Here is a 19,126-nt window from a genome sequence, read left to right as displayed (position 1 = left end):
AATATCTGTTCAGATGTTATGCCTGCAAAAACGTAGTGATATCTACATGTTCTTGTATTAAAAATATCAGTTTTTAGAAGTGCGTTCTTATAATCACACGTCAGCCTCTCTCTGGGTGATTAGGGTGGGGGTGTGGTTGTGGGCGGGGCTGGGCTGCTCTCCTCTGTCCTGATTGGTGCTGCTGTACCTCATTTGTTTGATCACAGTGTTCTGAGTCTTGAGCGCCCCCTGCAGCTGCTCTATGTGTCTGACAGTCATCACACACACTCAGTGAGGCCACATTTCATTCCACATGTTCATATGGAGCTATGAGATGGTTCTGTGATGAGATTATGATGAGAGAGCAAACCCTTCATATGGATCATGTGTCCTGTGATTAAAGTACTGTGGTGCCCCGGATTAATGGAAGTGGTCAGACATTCATTTAAAATTAAAATGACAAAGTGTGTTTTGATGTGGTGGTTGTTCTGGCTGAAACAGCACAGATTTCCAGCTGTAAAATTACTCGATGCTGTGTGTCATAAATACAGACCTTGACTGACCTGTGCCACTAAAATAAAAATCAGTTCATGCTTGTGTTTGTCTGTTTTGATTTGTGGCCACGCCTCCCTCAGGGGGTGTGTGTTGTGTCTCATTCATCACACCAACTTGGTGGTTGTTATATCTTTATTTTGTGTCTTATTTAAGGCCTTTCTGTTTTCAGGACCGTTTGTTGGTCATTGGTGTTACGGTGGATGTTTTTACTACTGTACTTTTATTTTCAGTTTCTTGTTTTTGTTTGTGTTGTTAAACTCTTCAGTCGGAGTCTCGTGTTTCTTTCCTCCTTTTTGTGTGCGCTCGTCGCCCATGACGAAGAGAGTAAAGAGGCTTGATCAGAACTTTATTTATGCCTCTGAGACAGAGAACTTCAAAATCCAAACTAATCTAAAATCCTCTACTGAAATCACTGGTAGTTAATTTATTCCGTAAAACACGTGTTCACATCACCGTCTTTCAGATCTACTTCAGAAAAGCGTTGACAGGAACGCCGACGTCTCTATAACCGTTACCAATCTGTGCACGAGGACAGTCCACGTGAGACTCTACGTTTGCTCGTTCTAAATCAGAACACTTTTTAAAGTTCCGCGGGAAATTAAAGCCTCTGCTGTGAACCACGTGACAAGGCACCAATGGCAATTTGACTTTATGTTCGACTGATACCAAGAAATAAAACCATTGTCATGTCTGTGATGAAACTGATCATGAAGTAAACATAACCGAAACCACAACGTGTTTGATTATATAGCTACAGAAATCAGTGGAAAATAATGACCTTGATGACTGAATTTGCACTTTGCTAAAGTAGGAGAGTAACACTTGTGTGAATGGTGGCTGATGGGTAATTCTCCATACGTAGGAGAGCATATCTATGTAAGTTCAAATGACATTATTTCTTTAGTTATTTGACCAAGAACCACCGTCATACGTTATACAGTATAAGAACTATATGTGTTAAATATTTATGTGAAATGGCACATGAAATATTACATTGTATATGAAAGGGGCCCCAGTTATAAATGTTTTTATAACAATTTTATCAAGTTCATGAATGTTGCTTTACAGAATGTTTGCATCTGGTCAAGGTACATAAAGCACATCTTTGCCTTTTGCATTCACAGTAAATAATAATAAAACAAAGAAAACACCAATAAAATTCTTTATTTGAAATATAATCTCTAGAGGCTTGTATTACTAAAACATCAATAAAATGATCCAACCAGTTAAAAGGGTTTCAGATGTTGTGTTTTGAGTCTCAGTGCCCTCACACACATACTGAGAAAACCAGACAGACCTGACAAAGTGACATCCACACACACACACAAGACCAGAAAACATGTGAGGAACCAAAGTTTAACCCGAGTGAGTTTAATGTGTGGTGGATAAATCCTAAACACACATCCAGTACCACAATCTGAAACAGCAGGCATAGGTCAAAAATATCATGATGCTTTTATCCAAAGCAACTTACAATTATGACAGAACACAACTTGAGGGTTAAGGGTCTGGCTCAGGGATTCAACAATGGCAATTTGGCAGTGGTGAGGCTTGAAACCACAACCTTCTGATTATAAGTCAAGCACCTTAACACTGAGCTACCACTGCCCCAAGAAATGACAAAATATCCAGGAAGACAAAGCAACAGTAACAGACAAAAGTAAGCTCAAAAACCTGTCAGACCGATAAAAACACGATGGAGTGATTGACAAGGGGGAGGAGCTCAGTACTGCAGTGGGGCTGATCCCTGGTGACCAGAGGTAGTGTCCTCCTGAACCAGTGGGACAGTCCAGTTTGGTCATACTGACACTATAATAAAGTAATAGTGTATATACACTATATACTGACACTATAATAAAGTAATAGTGGTGGATCTGGTGTCATTAGTAACGGTGAGAGTCCAGTTCTGTGATACTGATACTAGAGAGAATGATACTGAGGGAGAACAAAGGGCGCGACGCGAGGAAAAGGCCTCGAGGGAAGCGAGCTGGCGTCAGGAACAGGCTGAGGGCTCGGGCACACCGAGCTCCCTTACCCAGCATGCTGCTAGCCAACGTCCAGTCTCTGGACAACAAGCTCGACGACCTCCGGGCCAGGACAAAGTTCCAGAGGGACACTCGGGACTGCAACCTTCTGAGTCATGGCTGAACTCAGTGGTACCGAGCCACGCCGGCTGAGTTCTTCTTCAGGACGGCAGAAGTCGGGGAAGTCGAGAGGCGGTGGAGTGTGTGTGTTGGTAAACAGCTGCTCGCCCTTAAGTTTCGTCCTTTCTACCTCCTGTCCATACGGCGAGTTCACTTCGGTCATCATCAACACCGTGTACATCCCACCTCAGGCCAACACGGACACCACACTGGGAAAGCTTCATGAGGCTCTCACACAGTTTCAGGCACACCGGGACGCTGCACTTATCGTGGTTGGGGATTTCAACAGCGCTAACCTCAAGCGTGCAGTGCCCAACTTTTATCAGCGCATAACCTACCCCACCAGGGGAAAGAGGACATTTGACCACTGCTACACCCCATACAAGGACAGCTATGAGGCACCAGCTCATCCACCGTTTGGTAAGTCGGACCACACCGCCATCTTCCTCATACCGAAATATAAACAATCGGTGGCCGCTCTGGATGACGCAGACTGGGACATGTTCCGGCGCAGCACTGATGATGTCAGCAGGTTTATGGGGGCAGTAGTGGTGTTTATTGGGAAACTGGTGGACGACACGATTCCAAGAACCACCATCAAGAAGTTTCCCAACCAGAATCCCTGGGTGGACAAAACCATCCGCGAGGCTCTGAACTCTCGCACTGCTGCCTACACCGCGGGGATCATGAGCAGGAACATGGACGAGTACAAGTCTGCGGCATACGGAGAGCGCAGGGCGGTGAGGGAGGAAACTAGAGACACAGTTCCAGCAGAGTGGCTCTAGATCCCTGTGGCAGGGACTACGGACGATCACGGACTACAGGAGCCCACCCTCCGGACTGATGAGTGCGGACAAGTCTCTGGCAAACGAGCTGAACACATTCTTCACTCGCTTCGAGGCTACATCTAGTAGCGCTAATGCTAACAGCACTAATGCTAACAGCGCTACTGCTAATGGTACTATCGGCACAGCCAACGGCGCATGCGCAGAGCCCACCATAGAACAGCGCCTTCTCATCATCACGGAGAGTGACGTGAGGAGAGTGTTTAAAAGGGTGAATACCAGGAAGGCGATGGGACCAGACGGTATCTGTGGGAGGGTCCTCAAAGCCTGCGCAGATCAGCTAGCCCCGGTATTCACCGACATCTTCAATCTCTCCCTGACGCTCGGTATCGTCCCGTCTAGCTTCAAGCGATCCACCATCGTCCCCGTCCCGAAGAAACCTCGACCCTCCGACCTCAATGACTACCGCCCTGTTACCCTCACATCAGTCGTGATGAAGTGCTTTGAAAAGCTAGTAAGAGACTTCATCACATCTTCACTGCCAGCCTCCATGGACCCACTGCAGTTTGCATACTGCCACAATCGCTCCACTGATGATGCAATTGCACATCTGCTGCACACCACACTGACCCATCTGGACAAAGGGAGGGGAAATTATGTTAAAATGCTGTTTGTCGACTACAGTTCAGCATTTAACACATCATCCCCTCCCTACTCACTACTAAGTTGGAGGATCTAGGACTGCATACATCCCTGTGCGACTGGATCTCCAACTTCCTAACAGACAGACCACAATCAGTATGGGTGGGCAACTGTCTCATCCACCTTGTGGTCTCTTGTGACTGACTAATTTAGTACTTATTGTAGGGCCTTGTTTATGTTGTTTAACAACTCTAGCACTTATTTTTTATAGCACTTATCATTGTTTAAGATAGACCTCATGTATTTTGCACTTCTAGGTATCAGCATTCATCCTTGTATTCTACAGTATTCTAGTTCATTGGTATGTCTGATTCTAACCATCTTTACTGTACTAGGATATATTCTATGAGTAAACGACAAAGCACGCTTTGGATAAGAGCATCTTCTAAATGCCGTAAATGTAAAAACTTGCTTATTGAACCTTAAATGTTCTTCTTGTGCTTTCATGCTCCACACAGGCAGTGCGAGCACACAGATGGGTAACTCCAGCGCTCACACCAGGCTGCTGAACCGGAGCAACAGGAACGTGTGTCTCTTCCTCACCCAGGACAAGCTGGAGGTGGACGCCTTCATTGCCAAGCTTGACGCCCCAGGCGGGATGATGATGTCGTCGCCACGGCCACCAACCCGGAATGGTGAGGTTTGGTTTCCGCGGTGACATTGCAGGCCACTGCGTCTTGGCCTCACAGATGTCAGCTCCTGTGGAAGGAGAATGAGCATGTGTCTATCTTTGTCGAGGACGATGAGAAGATCTGTTCTAAGCTTGTGTGTATATGTTCTGACCTCACCAACATCCATCATACTGTATGACGTTTAAAGGGTGGATCATTTGTACTGGGGATCAGCTGATCTGTGGATCATCTTCAGGGGTTTAGTGGGGTGTGCGGTGTGGCCTTCACAGTGAGGTGAAGTCATATTTCGTATATGTTTCATTCATATATATATATATATATATATATATATATATATATATATATATATATATATAAAAAAAATTATTATTTGAATTTTTCTCCAATCTTCTCATTGCTTTTGAGCTTGTACCATTTACTTTACTGACTAAACCAAGCTCTGGCCTGTGTGCGTGTCCGTCCGTCTGTCCTCATCACTGCGTAGTTACATTGCCATATATAGACACTGTATCTGTACTCCAGCACACTAAATGTAAAATCAATCCACCATAACTGTTACCGTGCAGAACCTCGAGGGTATTTGCATCTACACTGTGTGAACCACTCAGGAACCACACACCCTTTGTTTTCTTGAGTTGTTTAAATCAAAATGGTGTGGCTGTTCGGCTGCTTGTACAGTAGTCTACACCATGTGCCCGTGTAATGTATGTGGAAGACATTAGGAAATAAATGATCTCTAGACACATTAACTCTTATTTACCGTCGCTTGTCTTGCTACTGACAGGTCGGACGTCTCTCTTCAGCAACATAACGGTTTTCTAACTCTGGAGGAATTATATAGTGACTGCTGTCCCTTTGAGGAACTTGGACTCAGCAGTGGACTAAAAGTCCATCGCACACAAACGACTTCATTTAAAAGCTTTTGATTGGTTACTTGTGCTGTTTGTAGTCAGTGTAATAAAAGCTAATACTATCAAAGCCACTGCTACTGTTGTATAATGGAATATGATTTCTAAATAACTAACATATATAGGTTCATGATCATATATTTGATTTTAAAGTGTTTCAGCATATTGGGCCACTATTTTTTTTATTTTGTCATTCCAGAAATCTAAAGATTGAGCTCAAATTGAGGGGAAACAGAGTCAGCCATTTAAAATCTACCACATTATTAATAATAAGACTTGGAATATTTAGCACACGCGTTTAACATTAACAACGATTAATATAAGAGAACCGAACACGTCAATTCAACGATATTTCGTGCTTTTCTTCAGCTAAATCCGGATGTTCTTTGGGTCGTGTAGCGCTAAAACGCACTGTCTCCCTCTAGTGGTAAGAACAGGGTATTACAGGCGAGACGGGACAAGGCGTCAGTGGCCAAGAGGGATGTTTGTTTTTTTTTCTTTTTAATCAGCTAAAGCTGTTGTGTGTCTACAGTGTACCAGCGTTACAGGAGTGATTAACTAAAAATACATTTTAAAAAAATAATGAACAATATGAAAAGCTCATATGGAGATGTCGGGGGTTGAACCCGGGGACTGATGCATGCAAAGCATGTGCTCTACCACTTAAAAATTCAGTATAATTTTCTTTATGGAGTGATGACAGTACCGAGCACATCTACTCTAATGTTACACGCTGTCTAATAGGTTCCACCAACATTAAGGTAACCTAGGTTAGGTTAGCTAGCGTTAAGCTACTAATCTGTTAACCCATTGAATTTAAACATTAAAACATTAACATTTAAGTGCCCAATTAAGTCCTATTATATCATTTAAAGATTTATAGATGCAGTGCTCTGGGTTCAGAATGTGTATTAAAATATACATCAGATACAGAAATAACAAATGGAGGCATGAGCTCAGAGGGAGGTGAGTGATGAGGCTTCTGTTCTATTTCAGCTGTGTAACAGAGGCAGGAAGTGCAGGGTGGTGGGTGTTATGGACTGTTAGAGGTGATAAATAGTGACCTGCTCTCTACTTCATGTTACTGATACTCAGTGGTGTTTAATAATATTCATTTAAAGTGTGCACAATCAGAATTCATTCTCTCTTCTTTCACCTGCACATTCTCTTTTCTACTTTCCACAAACTTTGTGTTGGGTTTGCATGGATCTGGTGTTAAAGTGTTTAGAGTGTGATCATCTTACTGTGGTGTCTGAGTGATGAGGGCTTGATACTAGAACACGTGTGTCTGTCCCTGTGTCACACCCTGAGGAATTCTCTAGTGCTCTTCCTCTGACTGCTACCCTTGTGTGCTGGAGCAGGACAAACTGCTCCAGGGGAGAGAAGTGGATCAGCGCTGCCTCCTGTTCCCTCCCCCAGCATGGAGGTCCTGGAACAGCACTAAAAGTGACCCACCCCAGTACACACAGAGGAAAGACTGAGACGAATAATAATAATATTTCATATTAGGTTTGGTGAAGGGTTGGCCTCACTGTCTTACAGAACAAAAAAGACTCTGAGCATTTGTTGTTATTCTTCATATATGTTAACTGAATGTGCGCGTGTGTGTGTGTGTGTGTGTGTGTATGTGTGAGTGAGTGTGTGTGTGTGTGTGTGTGTGTGTGAGTGTGTGTGTGTGTGTGTGTGTGTATGTATGTGTGTGTGTGTGTGTGTGTGTGTGTGTATGTGTGTGTGTGTGTGTGAGAGAGTGCGTGTGTGTGTGTGTGTGTGTGTGTGAGTGTGTGTGTGTGTGTGTCTGAGAGAGAGAAGTAAAATGTGAGATCGTCATGTAAAGAGGAAGGAACCACACAGTCTGTGTCCACTAAAGGAGGTTTTAGAGATCTGCAAAACATTCTTTCCCCAAGTATTCAACACATTTACATTAAATTAATGAGTTCAAAGGAATAATATTATTTATAATAATTATGATGAAGAGTTGGCCTCACTGTGTCCTACATACACACCACACAGTACAGACACTTAATATAAAATGGAAACCACAACCTCTTCTCTCTCTCTCTCTCTACACCCTTCTCTTTGTCTATGTTTATTTCCCTCTATTCTCAGAAGTGTGCTCTGACTATGAGAATACAGGACTTGGCCTCACTATATGTAGCACTCACCACAGACAGTCAAGATACTTAAAATAACCTCATTATAATAACACATTTTAATTCTCAGAATACAGGAAGTGATGAGTCTTTAACACACACAGTCAGTCAGTCAGTCCGTCCGTCATTACTGGGACAGTATGGAGCTCAGTCCACTCCTTGTGGTGTTCTGTGAGTAAATGTTCTCTTTATGTCTTCATTAGAGTCAGAGGTGCTGTATGAAGTTGGAAATGTGCAGTCTGAGGATCTTGACTGATGAGATTATGTGTGTTAGTTGTGTAGTTCCCTCAGAAGGGAGGATCAGAGTTTCACTTCCATGTGCTCAGGTGTTCTCATTGTATCCAGATGTGTTATGGAAAGGGTTCTGTTTGATGTAATGGGCTGGAGAGCAGGAGGAGAAGTTCTTGTACATGTTTGTACTCAATATGGGAACAGACCAGTTACCGGTGTACTTCTAAACATCAGTGTAGCTAATGAAACACGGAAGTGATATGGAGGCTTAAGACTCTAGCAGATGAGTTTGTCAGAGTTTTAACAGTAAGACCAGTGAAGAGAGGATTACAATGATCAACACAAGAGCTACTGAAATCATGGAGTAGAGTTTTAGAGGAAAAATAAACAGATTTAGTGAGAGATGTGACATAAGGTTCAAGTGAAAGTGTGGGGTGAAGAAGAACCCCAAGATTCATAACTACCTACACAGGGTTGACAGCCATGACATCACTATCACTATAGAAACTTGACAGTCTGTATATTTGAGATTTGGATCATACCAACATAATTTAGGAATACAGAAGTCAGTAGAGTACAACAAACCCAAAGAATGACCACAGATATAAGTGGGAAAACCTACATGCTGTGTGGTGTTGAAACAGTTCAGTACAGACTACAAACAAACCCTGTAGAAAATCAGCAGATAACATCCACTGCTTGGACTGTTTTGTGTGTTTGTGTAAATTAATAACTACAACAGTGTGATGGAACAATGTAACCTACTGTGTATATTAAGATTTTAACAGACTAAACGTGTAAAAATACTGTAACTTCAACAAATGTAATGTGAGTAAACAATAAAGGAAGGTGACGATCAACAGGAAATTACCAAGACAAACATTATTAACTGTTTGGTTTTTGTAATATAAATGAAAACACTTATATTAAGAGGGGGAAGAATGATCTTGACCAACATAGTCTGGCTGTAATCAGCCTGACACAAGAGAGAATCTCCATTTTATAGATATGAAAGGAAACACTGTGACATGAACATCAACGCACACAACTCCATTGGATTCTTTGTCAGAGCTTCATGTTATCAGCAGAAATGGAGAACAACAGTTCTACATTCCTGGAACAGCTCACAAACACTTTTATTTTCTCCCATTAATACTGCATGACTATTTAACAATTAATCCCATACAAGAATTTCAGAAACAGGTTCACAAATTCAGCAGATTTGTGAATCAGTGTCATGATCCCATCGCTGCATTCATCTTCTTTCTGTTTTTGTTCCCATCCTGGTTTTCGTTTCCATGTGATTCCTGGTTTTGGTTTCGTCAGTTCAGCCCCTCGTTTAGCTCTCTGTCCTTCATTAGTTTCCCCTGTTCCTCGTTTCTACCTTGTTAGGTCGTGTTTTTAAACCCAGTGTTTTCCTCAGTATCTTGCTGGTGGTTGTTCTAGCCATTATCTGCTCATTGTGTTTGTACGAAGCCGTTGTCTGAGCTCTTGTCTTGTTTCACGTTTATTCAGTCAGTGTTCTGGGTTCTGCCTTGTTGTCTGTGTATCTGTACCCTGTTTTCTCTCCGTTTGTCTGTTTATTTATTTTCCAGATTTTTGTGTTTTTCTTTTTGTTTAATATATTTCCTGGATCTGTTCGTATCTGTGCTATGACCCTGGACTGTCTTAATGACCCAGATTCTGGATTTGCGCTTAATAAATCTCACTCTTCTCAGCGTCTGCGCCCAGCTCTCTATCGCTCCACGTTACACAGTGTGTGTTCATTCTTCATAAACCTTCTACACACTTAGAGAATGCTGGATAGGATGTCCATAAGTAACAGACACTGTGGAACTGTGAAACAGCAGTAGTGAATCTGCTCATACCACAGCAGACACCACTGCCCACACAAACATAAATCACTGACGCCCCCTTGTGTTCACAACCTTCAGCGCTCTAAAGCACTCTAATGATGGTTTATCATGACAGAGTCATGTCTTTCACTTTTGTTTAATTAGGGTGCTTGTGAAAACAGCAGTCATTTTCCCCACTCCGTTTGAAGCAGAGTTTACATTTATGAAAAGTTGCTATTTTAAATGTATTAATTTACACATTTAGCATTTTAGTGTATGTATTTTATAATTAATTAATTTATATAGCATTAAAACATGTGCAGGACCAGACAGCACTGACTGGTGTGGTAGATTTAGATTTAGATCTGTGTAATTTATTTGTTTTTAAAGTAACTGAATGAAGAATTCAAATGTTTAATGTTTCTGCAGGTCATGTTAAAGCTGTTGTGAGTGTAAGTCCTGATAATCACGTGTTCAGAGGAGAGACTGTGACTCTCAGATGTGACATACAGGGAGAAGGAGACACTGGGTGGACATACAGCTGGTATAAGAATAACTACAGTCTCTACCCACACACCACATACAATCCATACATGATCAGCTCTGTTACACAGTATTACAGTGGTACATACACCTGCAGAGGGTACAGGGGAAGAGACTCTCAGAGCTCAGAGATCAGTAATGCTGTTACATTAACTGTGTCAGGTGAGTTTGGACTGTGAATTCAGCCAATAGACATTCATAGCAAGGTTGTTATTGTGTGTGCATGATTTTAAACACCCAGGATTTTATATTTGCTGTGTTACAGAGATACCCCAGGCAGTACTGAGTGTGTCTCCACAGAGCTGGCTGACTGAAGGAGACTCAGTGAGTCTAAGCTGTGAGGTCAGAGACTCCTCTACAGGCTGGACATTCAGCTGGTACAGAGCTGTTCCCTACAGAGAATGTTTAACTCCAGTAACAGACATTCATGGCTCTGTGAGGTATTGTGCTGAGATCCTCTCAGACAGCATCAGAGGAGCTGGAGGCTCCTACACTCTCAGTCCTGCTGCTCTACATCACACAGGAGTTTATGTGTGCAGAGCAGAGAGAGGAGAACCAGCCTATCAGACACAGTACAGCAACACACAGCCACTATGGATCACTGGTGAGGACAAACAACAGCAGTGTGTGTGTGTGTGTGTGTGTGTGTGTGTGTATGTGTGTGTGTGTGTGTGTGTATGAAACATTAGACATTCAGTGTCATAGTGTCATTCCTAAATCCCCAATCAGCTAGTCTTAAAGTTAAACATTCAAATATAAAATAAAGATGTTAGAGAATTTCTAAAAATCACACAAAGAAACACATTTTTATACATTGTTCAGAAGTAATTATGTATTCACCCCACCTTCTTTTACATACTAGTGTTGCATTCACCTTCATTACATCCAAACCAAACATTCGTCAACATATGGTCGTTCCTAGAGCTTCCTAAGTTCAAGACTGTTTACTCACTACACACTAAATAGAAATAAAGATGCAGACTCTGGAATTAATTGAAAAGAAGCGCTGGTCCCGTCTTTATTCTGAGCTCAATGTTATAAACGAGGCATTATCTAGAGAATGTCTAACAGTCTCAGGTGGGCTCACCTTTATAACTTTTCTTCAAGGACCCTTACATCACCATTTTAATTTTTTCATAATACTTGTCCAGGTTCCACTATTGTTCTCCACACCAAACCTTATTCAATGTATGCAAATTGATATTCAGTACTTACACCAACCTGTTCTTGCTACCATTACATTCATCCTGAACTACTTCTACTTTTGAAAGGCGATCATATTATATAACACCAGATGCCCATATTGGTTCTTCCAGTGATGTCCATATTGTTTCTTCCGGTGCTTGGCCGGGCTGTCCCGTCCTTGAAGCAAGGCTGCCCCTCAACTGAGGCCCCTAGAGGCCTGTCAGAGGCCTCCTGAGGATTTACACTGAAGCCTACAGAGGTCTTTCCAGCATGAAACCAGTTTATTCTGGAACGTCCCTATTTTTCTGCTTACAATATCATTTTATTACCTTGTTATGACCCCGTCAGGCTGTGAGGCTGTAACAAGGAAAAAGAAGTGCAAATGTCTAACGTAACAGAAGTTGTGGAAAAAAATGAACAGCAACAAAACAAACAGAAGCACAAATGGAAGGTTTTTTAAGTGTATTGTACAGAGGTTGTGATTTACAAATAATCTTACTGGTGCAATTCCTTCAGGAGTGACCCAGGCCAAAATAATAACCAAAACCCACACTAAGGAAATAAAACTATACCCTAACTAATCCTAATAACACAAGAAACATACAACAAACCTTTCTAACTTCCTGACACAAACAGACAAAACCCACACCCAACAAAAACTGCAGTCACTACTTACCACCAGTGTCCAACACCAATGTACCAAACAAACAACATTTACACTCTTTACACAATCTATATATATGTAGGTATACACAGCTACCGAAGCAGGAGGGGCGAAGCCAAAGATGAAGTTCAAAAATGTGGAAAAACAAGGTGATACACAACACGCCATACAAATGTTCAATCACAGCCAAACAAACTCCAAGCTAACACACAGTCTCCTTACTCGCTGTCTTCCTCTTCCTCTCTCGTGGGAGGGCCTTTTAAACAGCCGACACAATTGGCTGGAAAACCCGGCAAGGAACATGGCGGAGTCTCAAACAGGGTGGAAATCCTGGCAGTGAATCTGGAACACACACACACACACACACACACACATCATTCTGTAACAACCTCAATATGCAAACTGATATTCAACACCCACACCAGTTAGAAGCTGTTACCGCTACATTCCAAGAGAAGGCTTCTCTTGACCTTGTCCTAAAGAAGATGTTTTTCTCTACAGTCCTGAGTCTGGTGGAGAGGTCGTATATCTTACCTTGAGTTCCACCAAAACCTACCCATGATCCTTTACTGAAGCCTGCAGAGGCCTCTAATAGGGCTCTGGCCTGTACTCCCTGATGGTTAATGTTATCATGTCTAATGCAATGTTGAGTCTCTTTCCCCTCTAAACACTCTTTTTATTACCTTCCCACTGATCACGTGGTATGGCCCGCCGCATGCAGTGGGAGTTTCTCATCGACTATTTGTGACTCGTCCTATTTGTAACCACGGCCAGCTGTCAGCACACACCTGCATCTGGTTTAGTCTTGTTATGTTTGTAGTATTTAATCCTTGTTGGTGTGTGCGTTGTTGTCAGTCTTTGCTCATGTTCACATTCATGTTTATGGTCACAATGTTCATGGTGTCCGTGTTAGCTGTAGCTGTATTCATGCTCACTGTTTATGTTATACGTGAGTGCCGTTGTCTTGATGGCGTGTTAATAAACGTGTGTCACATTTATCATGATCTTAGATAGATGTCACTACCTAGATATTATTAAACAGATTTTATTAAAATTATTTTCTATCATCAGAGCAATCAACACAATGGTTGTGATCTTTCCATGTTAAATGTGTTCCTTACACTCCTGCTATGATAAGACAATAATAATAACACGTGATTTCTGTTTCTAAGGTCTGTCTCCTCCAGTCTCTCTGATCATCAGTCCCAGCAGAACTCAACACTTTAGTGGTGACTCTCTCTCACTGAGCTGTGAGGGACAGAGTGACTCTACTGGATGGAGAGTGAGAGGATACACACACAGTGGGAGTGTGTCAGATTGTTTATCACTCTGGGGATCAGTTACAGGATCTAGATGCAACATCAGATACCTCTACACAACACACACTGGAGTGTACTGGTGTCAGTCTGAATCTGGAGGGAGCAGCAATCCTGTTAACATCACAGTGCACAGTGAGTCTGCATGTAGTGCACTCACTAGTTAAGGAGAAAAGGAAATGTTTGATAACAGGATATTATCGTTCACAATATGTAGAACTATCAGTTACTGGCTAAGAAAACTGTTAACTAGAGTTAATAAGAAAAGCTGTTTAACATGTTCTCAGTGTGTGTGTGTGTGTGTGTGTGTGTGTGTGTGTGTTAGTTAGTTTGCTTTCCAATAATTGGGTAATTGTGTGTGAGGTCAGAATTTAAAGATTTCACATCTTTATTATTACACTAATTTAACCAGAGCTTCAAATTTAACCAGAGCTTCAAATGTATGTTGGCAAGAAAATCATTTTATAATTCTGAATCTTGGAGCAGTAATCCTGTGAACATCACAGTGCAGGGTGAGACTCCATGTAGTGAATTTACGTTTGTACTGAGTTTACTGTAAACACCATGAACACCATTTCCTGTCCCTGACTGAACTCTCTTCAGTTTATATATTTGTATTTTCATATGCATTTTAGTATTTGAGACTATGGATATACATTACTTACATTTAGTCATTCAAGCCACAAAACGTAACTGTTACCCATCATTTTCTAAGAGACAGAATAGATGTTTTCTACAAATTCTATTGACAGCAGAAATAGGAAATCAAATTACAGTAACCAAAGTACTCAAGGAAACAGCCCCATCTGGTGGTGTGAATCAGTATTTACATAAATGTAACATAAAGCGTTCACAGGGAATCCAGTTACATTAATTAAGGCTTAAATTTACAGGTAATACACTCATTTATTATAGAAAAATAAAATGCTATTACATTGCTGGATATATTGTAGATAACTGGTTCCAGTGGCGTTGTATCTATTTGTAAACTAGGGGCCATTTTAATTCTAGGACTGGCTGGTAGCGTTTTAGACAATAAAAACATTTGTGTTAATTTCTGTTGACTTTAAGAACCACCTGTACCATCACCACATTACTCCTACTGTACCATCACCACATTACTCCTACTGTACTATCACCACATTACTCCTACTGTACCATCACCACATTACTCCTACTGTACTATCACCACATTACTCCTACTGTACCATCACCACATTACTCCTACTGTACCATCACCACATTACTCCTAATGTACCATCACTACATTACTCCTACTGTACTATCACCACATTACTCCTACTGTACCATCACCACATTACTCCTACTGTACCATCACCACATTACTCCTACTGTACTATCACTACATTACTCCTACTGTACCATCACCACATTACTCATACTGTACTATCACCACATTACTCCTACTGTACTATCACCACATTACTCCTACTGTACCATCACCACCATTACTCCTACTGTACCATCAGCACATTACTCCTACTGTACTATCACCACATTACTCATACTGTACTATCACCACATTACTCCTACTGTACTATCACCACATTACTCCTACTGTACTATCATCACATTACTCATACTGTACCATCACCACATTACTCATACTGTACCATCACCACATTACTCCTACTGTACTATCATCACATTACTCCTACTGTACTATCACCACATTACTCCTACAAGTGTCACATTACTGGACAAAGTGTCCAAGGTGGTACTGGATGGAATAATTAAGTGACTCACAGTCATGGGTTCACATTTTACCCTCCAATCACAATCAGATCCCACATAGTCTCCAGATAATCTCCACAAAACACAGTGATTAACAGATTAGAATGCAGCATCATGGGTCTAACCTGTTTATTATAATATATGTAAATACAGATTGACTCCAGGAAGACACTGGGGGTCAGTCAGCTGTAACATGCAGTGTTCTCCATCTCTTTCCACAGATTTACCCACAACTACACTGACTGTGGAGTCTCAGAGTCCTGTGTTCACTGGAGAGTCAGTCACTCTGAAGTGTGAGGTTCAGGGTTATGTTTGGTGGACATATCAGTGGTATAAGAAGATATCACAGAGTCAGTCGACTACAGTGTCTCAATCTGTGTTTGACACTGTAAACAGAGACACTCTCACCATCAGTGGAGATGCTGTAGTTAATGGGGATCAGTACCAGTGTAGAGGAGAGAGACATGACAGACCAACAACATCACAGTACAGTAACAATGTTACCCTCACTGTACATGGTAAGATTACTGTCATTTCATGAATTTATTGTCTATTTCATTAACTTAAATTATTGTTTGTTAAATAATTTACACTATTTGTATTCAGCAGCATAATACACACTCCATGTATTGTGTTTATTAGGCAAAAAGGAAATTGTAGATGTAAAGTAATTACACACTACATTGTATTAGATATATATTGTAATTACAGTTACACTGCATGGTATTAGACCTGTACTGTAATTACAGTTCCACTACATGGTACTGGAACTGAAATGCAAACTTACTTTGTATTTACTAAGTACTGTGTGATTTCTACAAGGGAGCCTGAGTTGGTTCAGACTGTGCAATTGAATTGGACACAAATATTGAGTAGAGAAACCCTCAGACTCACATGTGTATGAGCAGGGCTGTAATACTGACACCAACCCCATCTCAAAGTCCAGTTAAAATCCAGTTACAGAATGTTAACAGCATGTCTATAACAGCTTGTTGAGTATGCTAAGATGGTATGTATTATACCTGTTACATGTTCAGTGACTTCTCAGGTTAACATCTACAGATATGAACTTGGACACCCAAATAAAGTGAAAAACAACTGAATTAATCAGATTATAAACAAATCTGATATAAACAGTTAATTAAAAGTCTGTTGATTAATCTACTGCTTCACTACTGCTACACCATGTTACTGAGATTCTCTTGTTTTTATTTTAAAATATTTAAACTACTAAAATACTTCATCTATTTTTAATCTGAGAATGTTAGTCATTTCATAGATATCTCTATGCGCTCCGCCATTACATGTCCTGAACTGTGTGTTTCATCTCCATCCGCAGTTAAACCTACACCTGAACTCACATCAAGCCTTACAGGAGCTGCACTAGTGGGAAACCCAGTGACTCTGCACTGTAAGCTGGACCAGCCTGCTGGATGGAGCTTTTACTGGTCCAGACACACACAGAACCCTGAGAATGAGACCAACACTGCAACAAACTCCTACACCATCAGCTCAGTGGCGCCCTCTGATGGAGGCCAGTACTGGTGCAGAGCTGGCAGAGGAAACCCAGTCTACTACACAAACTACAGTGATGCAATCTGGTTAAACGTTACTGGTGAGGAACAGTTTACAGTGTATAACTACCGTAGAAATTAAATTCATCAGTTAGATATTCAACAATATCAGTTCTTGTCAACCCTCAGTAAAAGTTGGCACAATATTAGATTACAAGTGTCACTACTTGTACTGTGGAGTCTTGGACATGTGCACAGATTGGCCACCAGAGGGCAGCAATCAATAATATTTTATTAGAAATATGACAATGCAAATCAATAAATGTTTGATGTCCTGAATAACAGGAAGCTGTCATATCTGCTACAGGACATGCTTTATGTGTTCCTGAATTTATGTATTTATTCAGCATTAAAACATACTGGACCACACAGCATTGACTTGTTTGAAAGATTTAGATTTAGTTCTGTATACTAGTGAGTTTAAAGTGTATAATTATAGAAAACATTGTCTTGGTTATCTGTGTGATAGATTTAGGTCTGCACAGTAACTCTGACTGTACATGGTAAGATCACAGTCATTTCATGAATTTAACATCTATTTTACTCATTTAAACTCTTTATAGAAATGAGCAGAACACACGCAGTCCACATGTATTGTGTTTACTTATTAAGGGTAAAAAATATACTGTAAATGTACCTTTATTCCAGTAATACTGCATGGTATTATAGCAATGAAATGCAAACTTACTACATTTCTTGTTAATATCATTACCAACTTATAATGGATCTTAAAAAATAATACACAGGACTGTTGTTTTGGCACCCCTGATTTAAAAGCATTTGTTTGCACCCTGCACTACAAGACCTGATCTCACTAATAGCGCCCCCTACTGTGGTGAAGAAGAGAGTACACAGTGACCTCACATAGTCTGGAGCAGAGACATGTGACACATTATTTTGTGATTGATGTGATGTTTTTTTTCCTATGAGTTCAGCTGGTGATTCCTCCTCTCTTGGCCAGATTGGTTTGACTGTGGGACAGAGTTTGGTCGTGTTGTTCATCTTACTGACCCTGCTGTGGTGCTACAAAACCAAAAAGGTCTGAGATCAGCTGCAGGTCATTTATGAATAGTTTAAATATTATATGTTTGTATGATACACATCATCAAACCTTTTACAGTATTAAACACTTTTCTTTTATTTCCATGTTGCCTTGGAGCAGAATCTCTGTGTCGCTGTACTGGGAGTCAGTCAGACATCAATCAGACATCAGATCAGACCCAGAGAGAGTCAGGAGGTGAGGGGTGTCAGTCATACCACTGCACACTGCTCAGACCATGAGACAACAGCAACTTTCCTTATTGACAATCAACTTAAAGCTTTATCTTCTCTAAGACAATTTAAATAATCCTTCATGACTTGTGATTCATTCTCTACTGTGTCCAGTAAACTTTCAATTTAGCTTTATTTTCCTTTAACCCCAGAAGCTGCCCACATATATGACACAGCTGAGCGAGCAGACAGGAGCAGCACAGGTAATGATTTCAATTCCCACTGAGTGTAGCATTGAAAGTTTTGGACAGAGTGCAGCTATACAGTAAAGACCAGAAACCTCTTGTAGTAATAAACAAAGTGTACTCTATGATAAACACACTGAACTCTGTGATAAACACACTGCACTCTGTGTCAGATGAACCTGCAGACGACCTCAGTGATGTCACTTATGCTCAGGTCATGAAACACAACAAGAAAAGCAGGAAAAAAGGTACATCCACATCTCCCTCACACTGGGGTTTAATTCACACATGAGACAAAGGAAACACATGCTGGTCTCCAAAAGCAGCAGCAGTGCATTGTGGGAATGAAGTGTGTATGATGAGATGTTATTGGCTGGTGGGTTAGAATGCTAAAGGTCAGCAAGAGGTCACAACTGTGTTTGCTTTGGTTTTGTTCTCTGTTACTGCAGACACTGGTGCTGGACCCAGTGAAGTCACTTATGCTGAGATCAAACTGAAACCAAAACAGAAAGCAAAGAAAAAAGAAGGTACATGAAAAGGAGAAACTTTAGTTACCTACAGCAGTGACACACCAAGATACAGCTGACCTGAAGAATTGAAGAAAAGTGTACGTTTTGATTCACTGCTTAGTAACATTGTGTGTTTAGTTACCCACTGTAGGTTTTTCAGGTCATGTTGTGTTTATTCATTTGGAGGGTTGGACTTCTTCCT

The 19,126-nt window shown here is 41.1% G+C and overlaps 2 protein-coding genes and 1 long non-coding RNA gene across 3 annotated transcripts in view; 1 reads left to right on the top strand and 2 right to left on the bottom strand.

Moving 5' to 3' along the window:
* LOC145653022 (Fc receptor-like protein 5) overlaps nucleotides 1-19,126 on the bottom strand; it is a 53,164-nt gene that overhangs the window by 6,826 nt on the left and 27,212 nt on the right. The window lies entirely within an intron of this gene.
* Nucleotides 11,454-12,989, bottom strand: LOC145652944 (uncharacterized). Its single transcript, XR_014119229.1, has 2 exons — nucleotides 12,848-12,989; nucleotides 11,454-12,655 (listed from the first exon to the last, which is right to left on the bottom strand). It is a non-coding gene; the product is annotated as an uncharacterized LOC145652944 (long non-coding RNA).
* The window catches only part of LOC118240608 (uncharacterized), a 52,423-nt gene continuing 46,501 nt past the window's right edge, over nucleotides 13,205-19,126 (top strand). Inside the window, exons 1-9 of the mRNA XM_081704844.1 lie at nucleotides 13,205-13,262; nucleotides 13,486-13,764; nucleotides 15,606-15,902; nucleotides 16,724-16,999; nucleotides 17,894-17,997; nucleotides 18,121-18,195; nucleotides 18,383-18,433; nucleotides 18,589-18,663; nucleotides 18,865-19,022. Of these exons, the coding sequence (XP_081560970.1) occupies nucleotides 13,205-13,262; nucleotides 13,486-13,764; nucleotides 15,606-15,902; nucleotides 16,724-16,999; nucleotides 17,894-17,997; nucleotides 18,121-18,195; nucleotides 18,383-18,433; nucleotides 18,589-18,636 (1,188 nt within the window). The 3' untranslated portion in view covers nucleotides 18,637-18,663; nucleotides 18,865-19,022. The remainder of the gene's footprint in view (nucleotides 13,263-13,485; nucleotides 13,765-15,605; nucleotides 15,903-16,723; nucleotides 17,000-17,893; nucleotides 17,998-18,120; nucleotides 18,196-18,382; nucleotides 18,434-18,588; nucleotides 18,664-18,864; nucleotides 19,023-19,126) is intronic.

This window comes from Electrophorus electricus, chromosome 21 (genome assembly GCF_041902795.1).
Source record: "Electrophorus electricus isolate QZ-2024a chromosome 21, ASM4190279v1, whole genome shotgun sequence".
NCBI classification, from domain to species: domain Eukaryota; kingdom Metazoa; phylum Chordata; class Actinopteri; order Gymnotiformes; family Gymnotidae; genus Electrophorus; species Electrophorus electricus.
The sequence above is the reverse complement of the archived record's forward strand: the minus strand, read 5'-3'. Positions and strand labels throughout refer to the sequence as shown.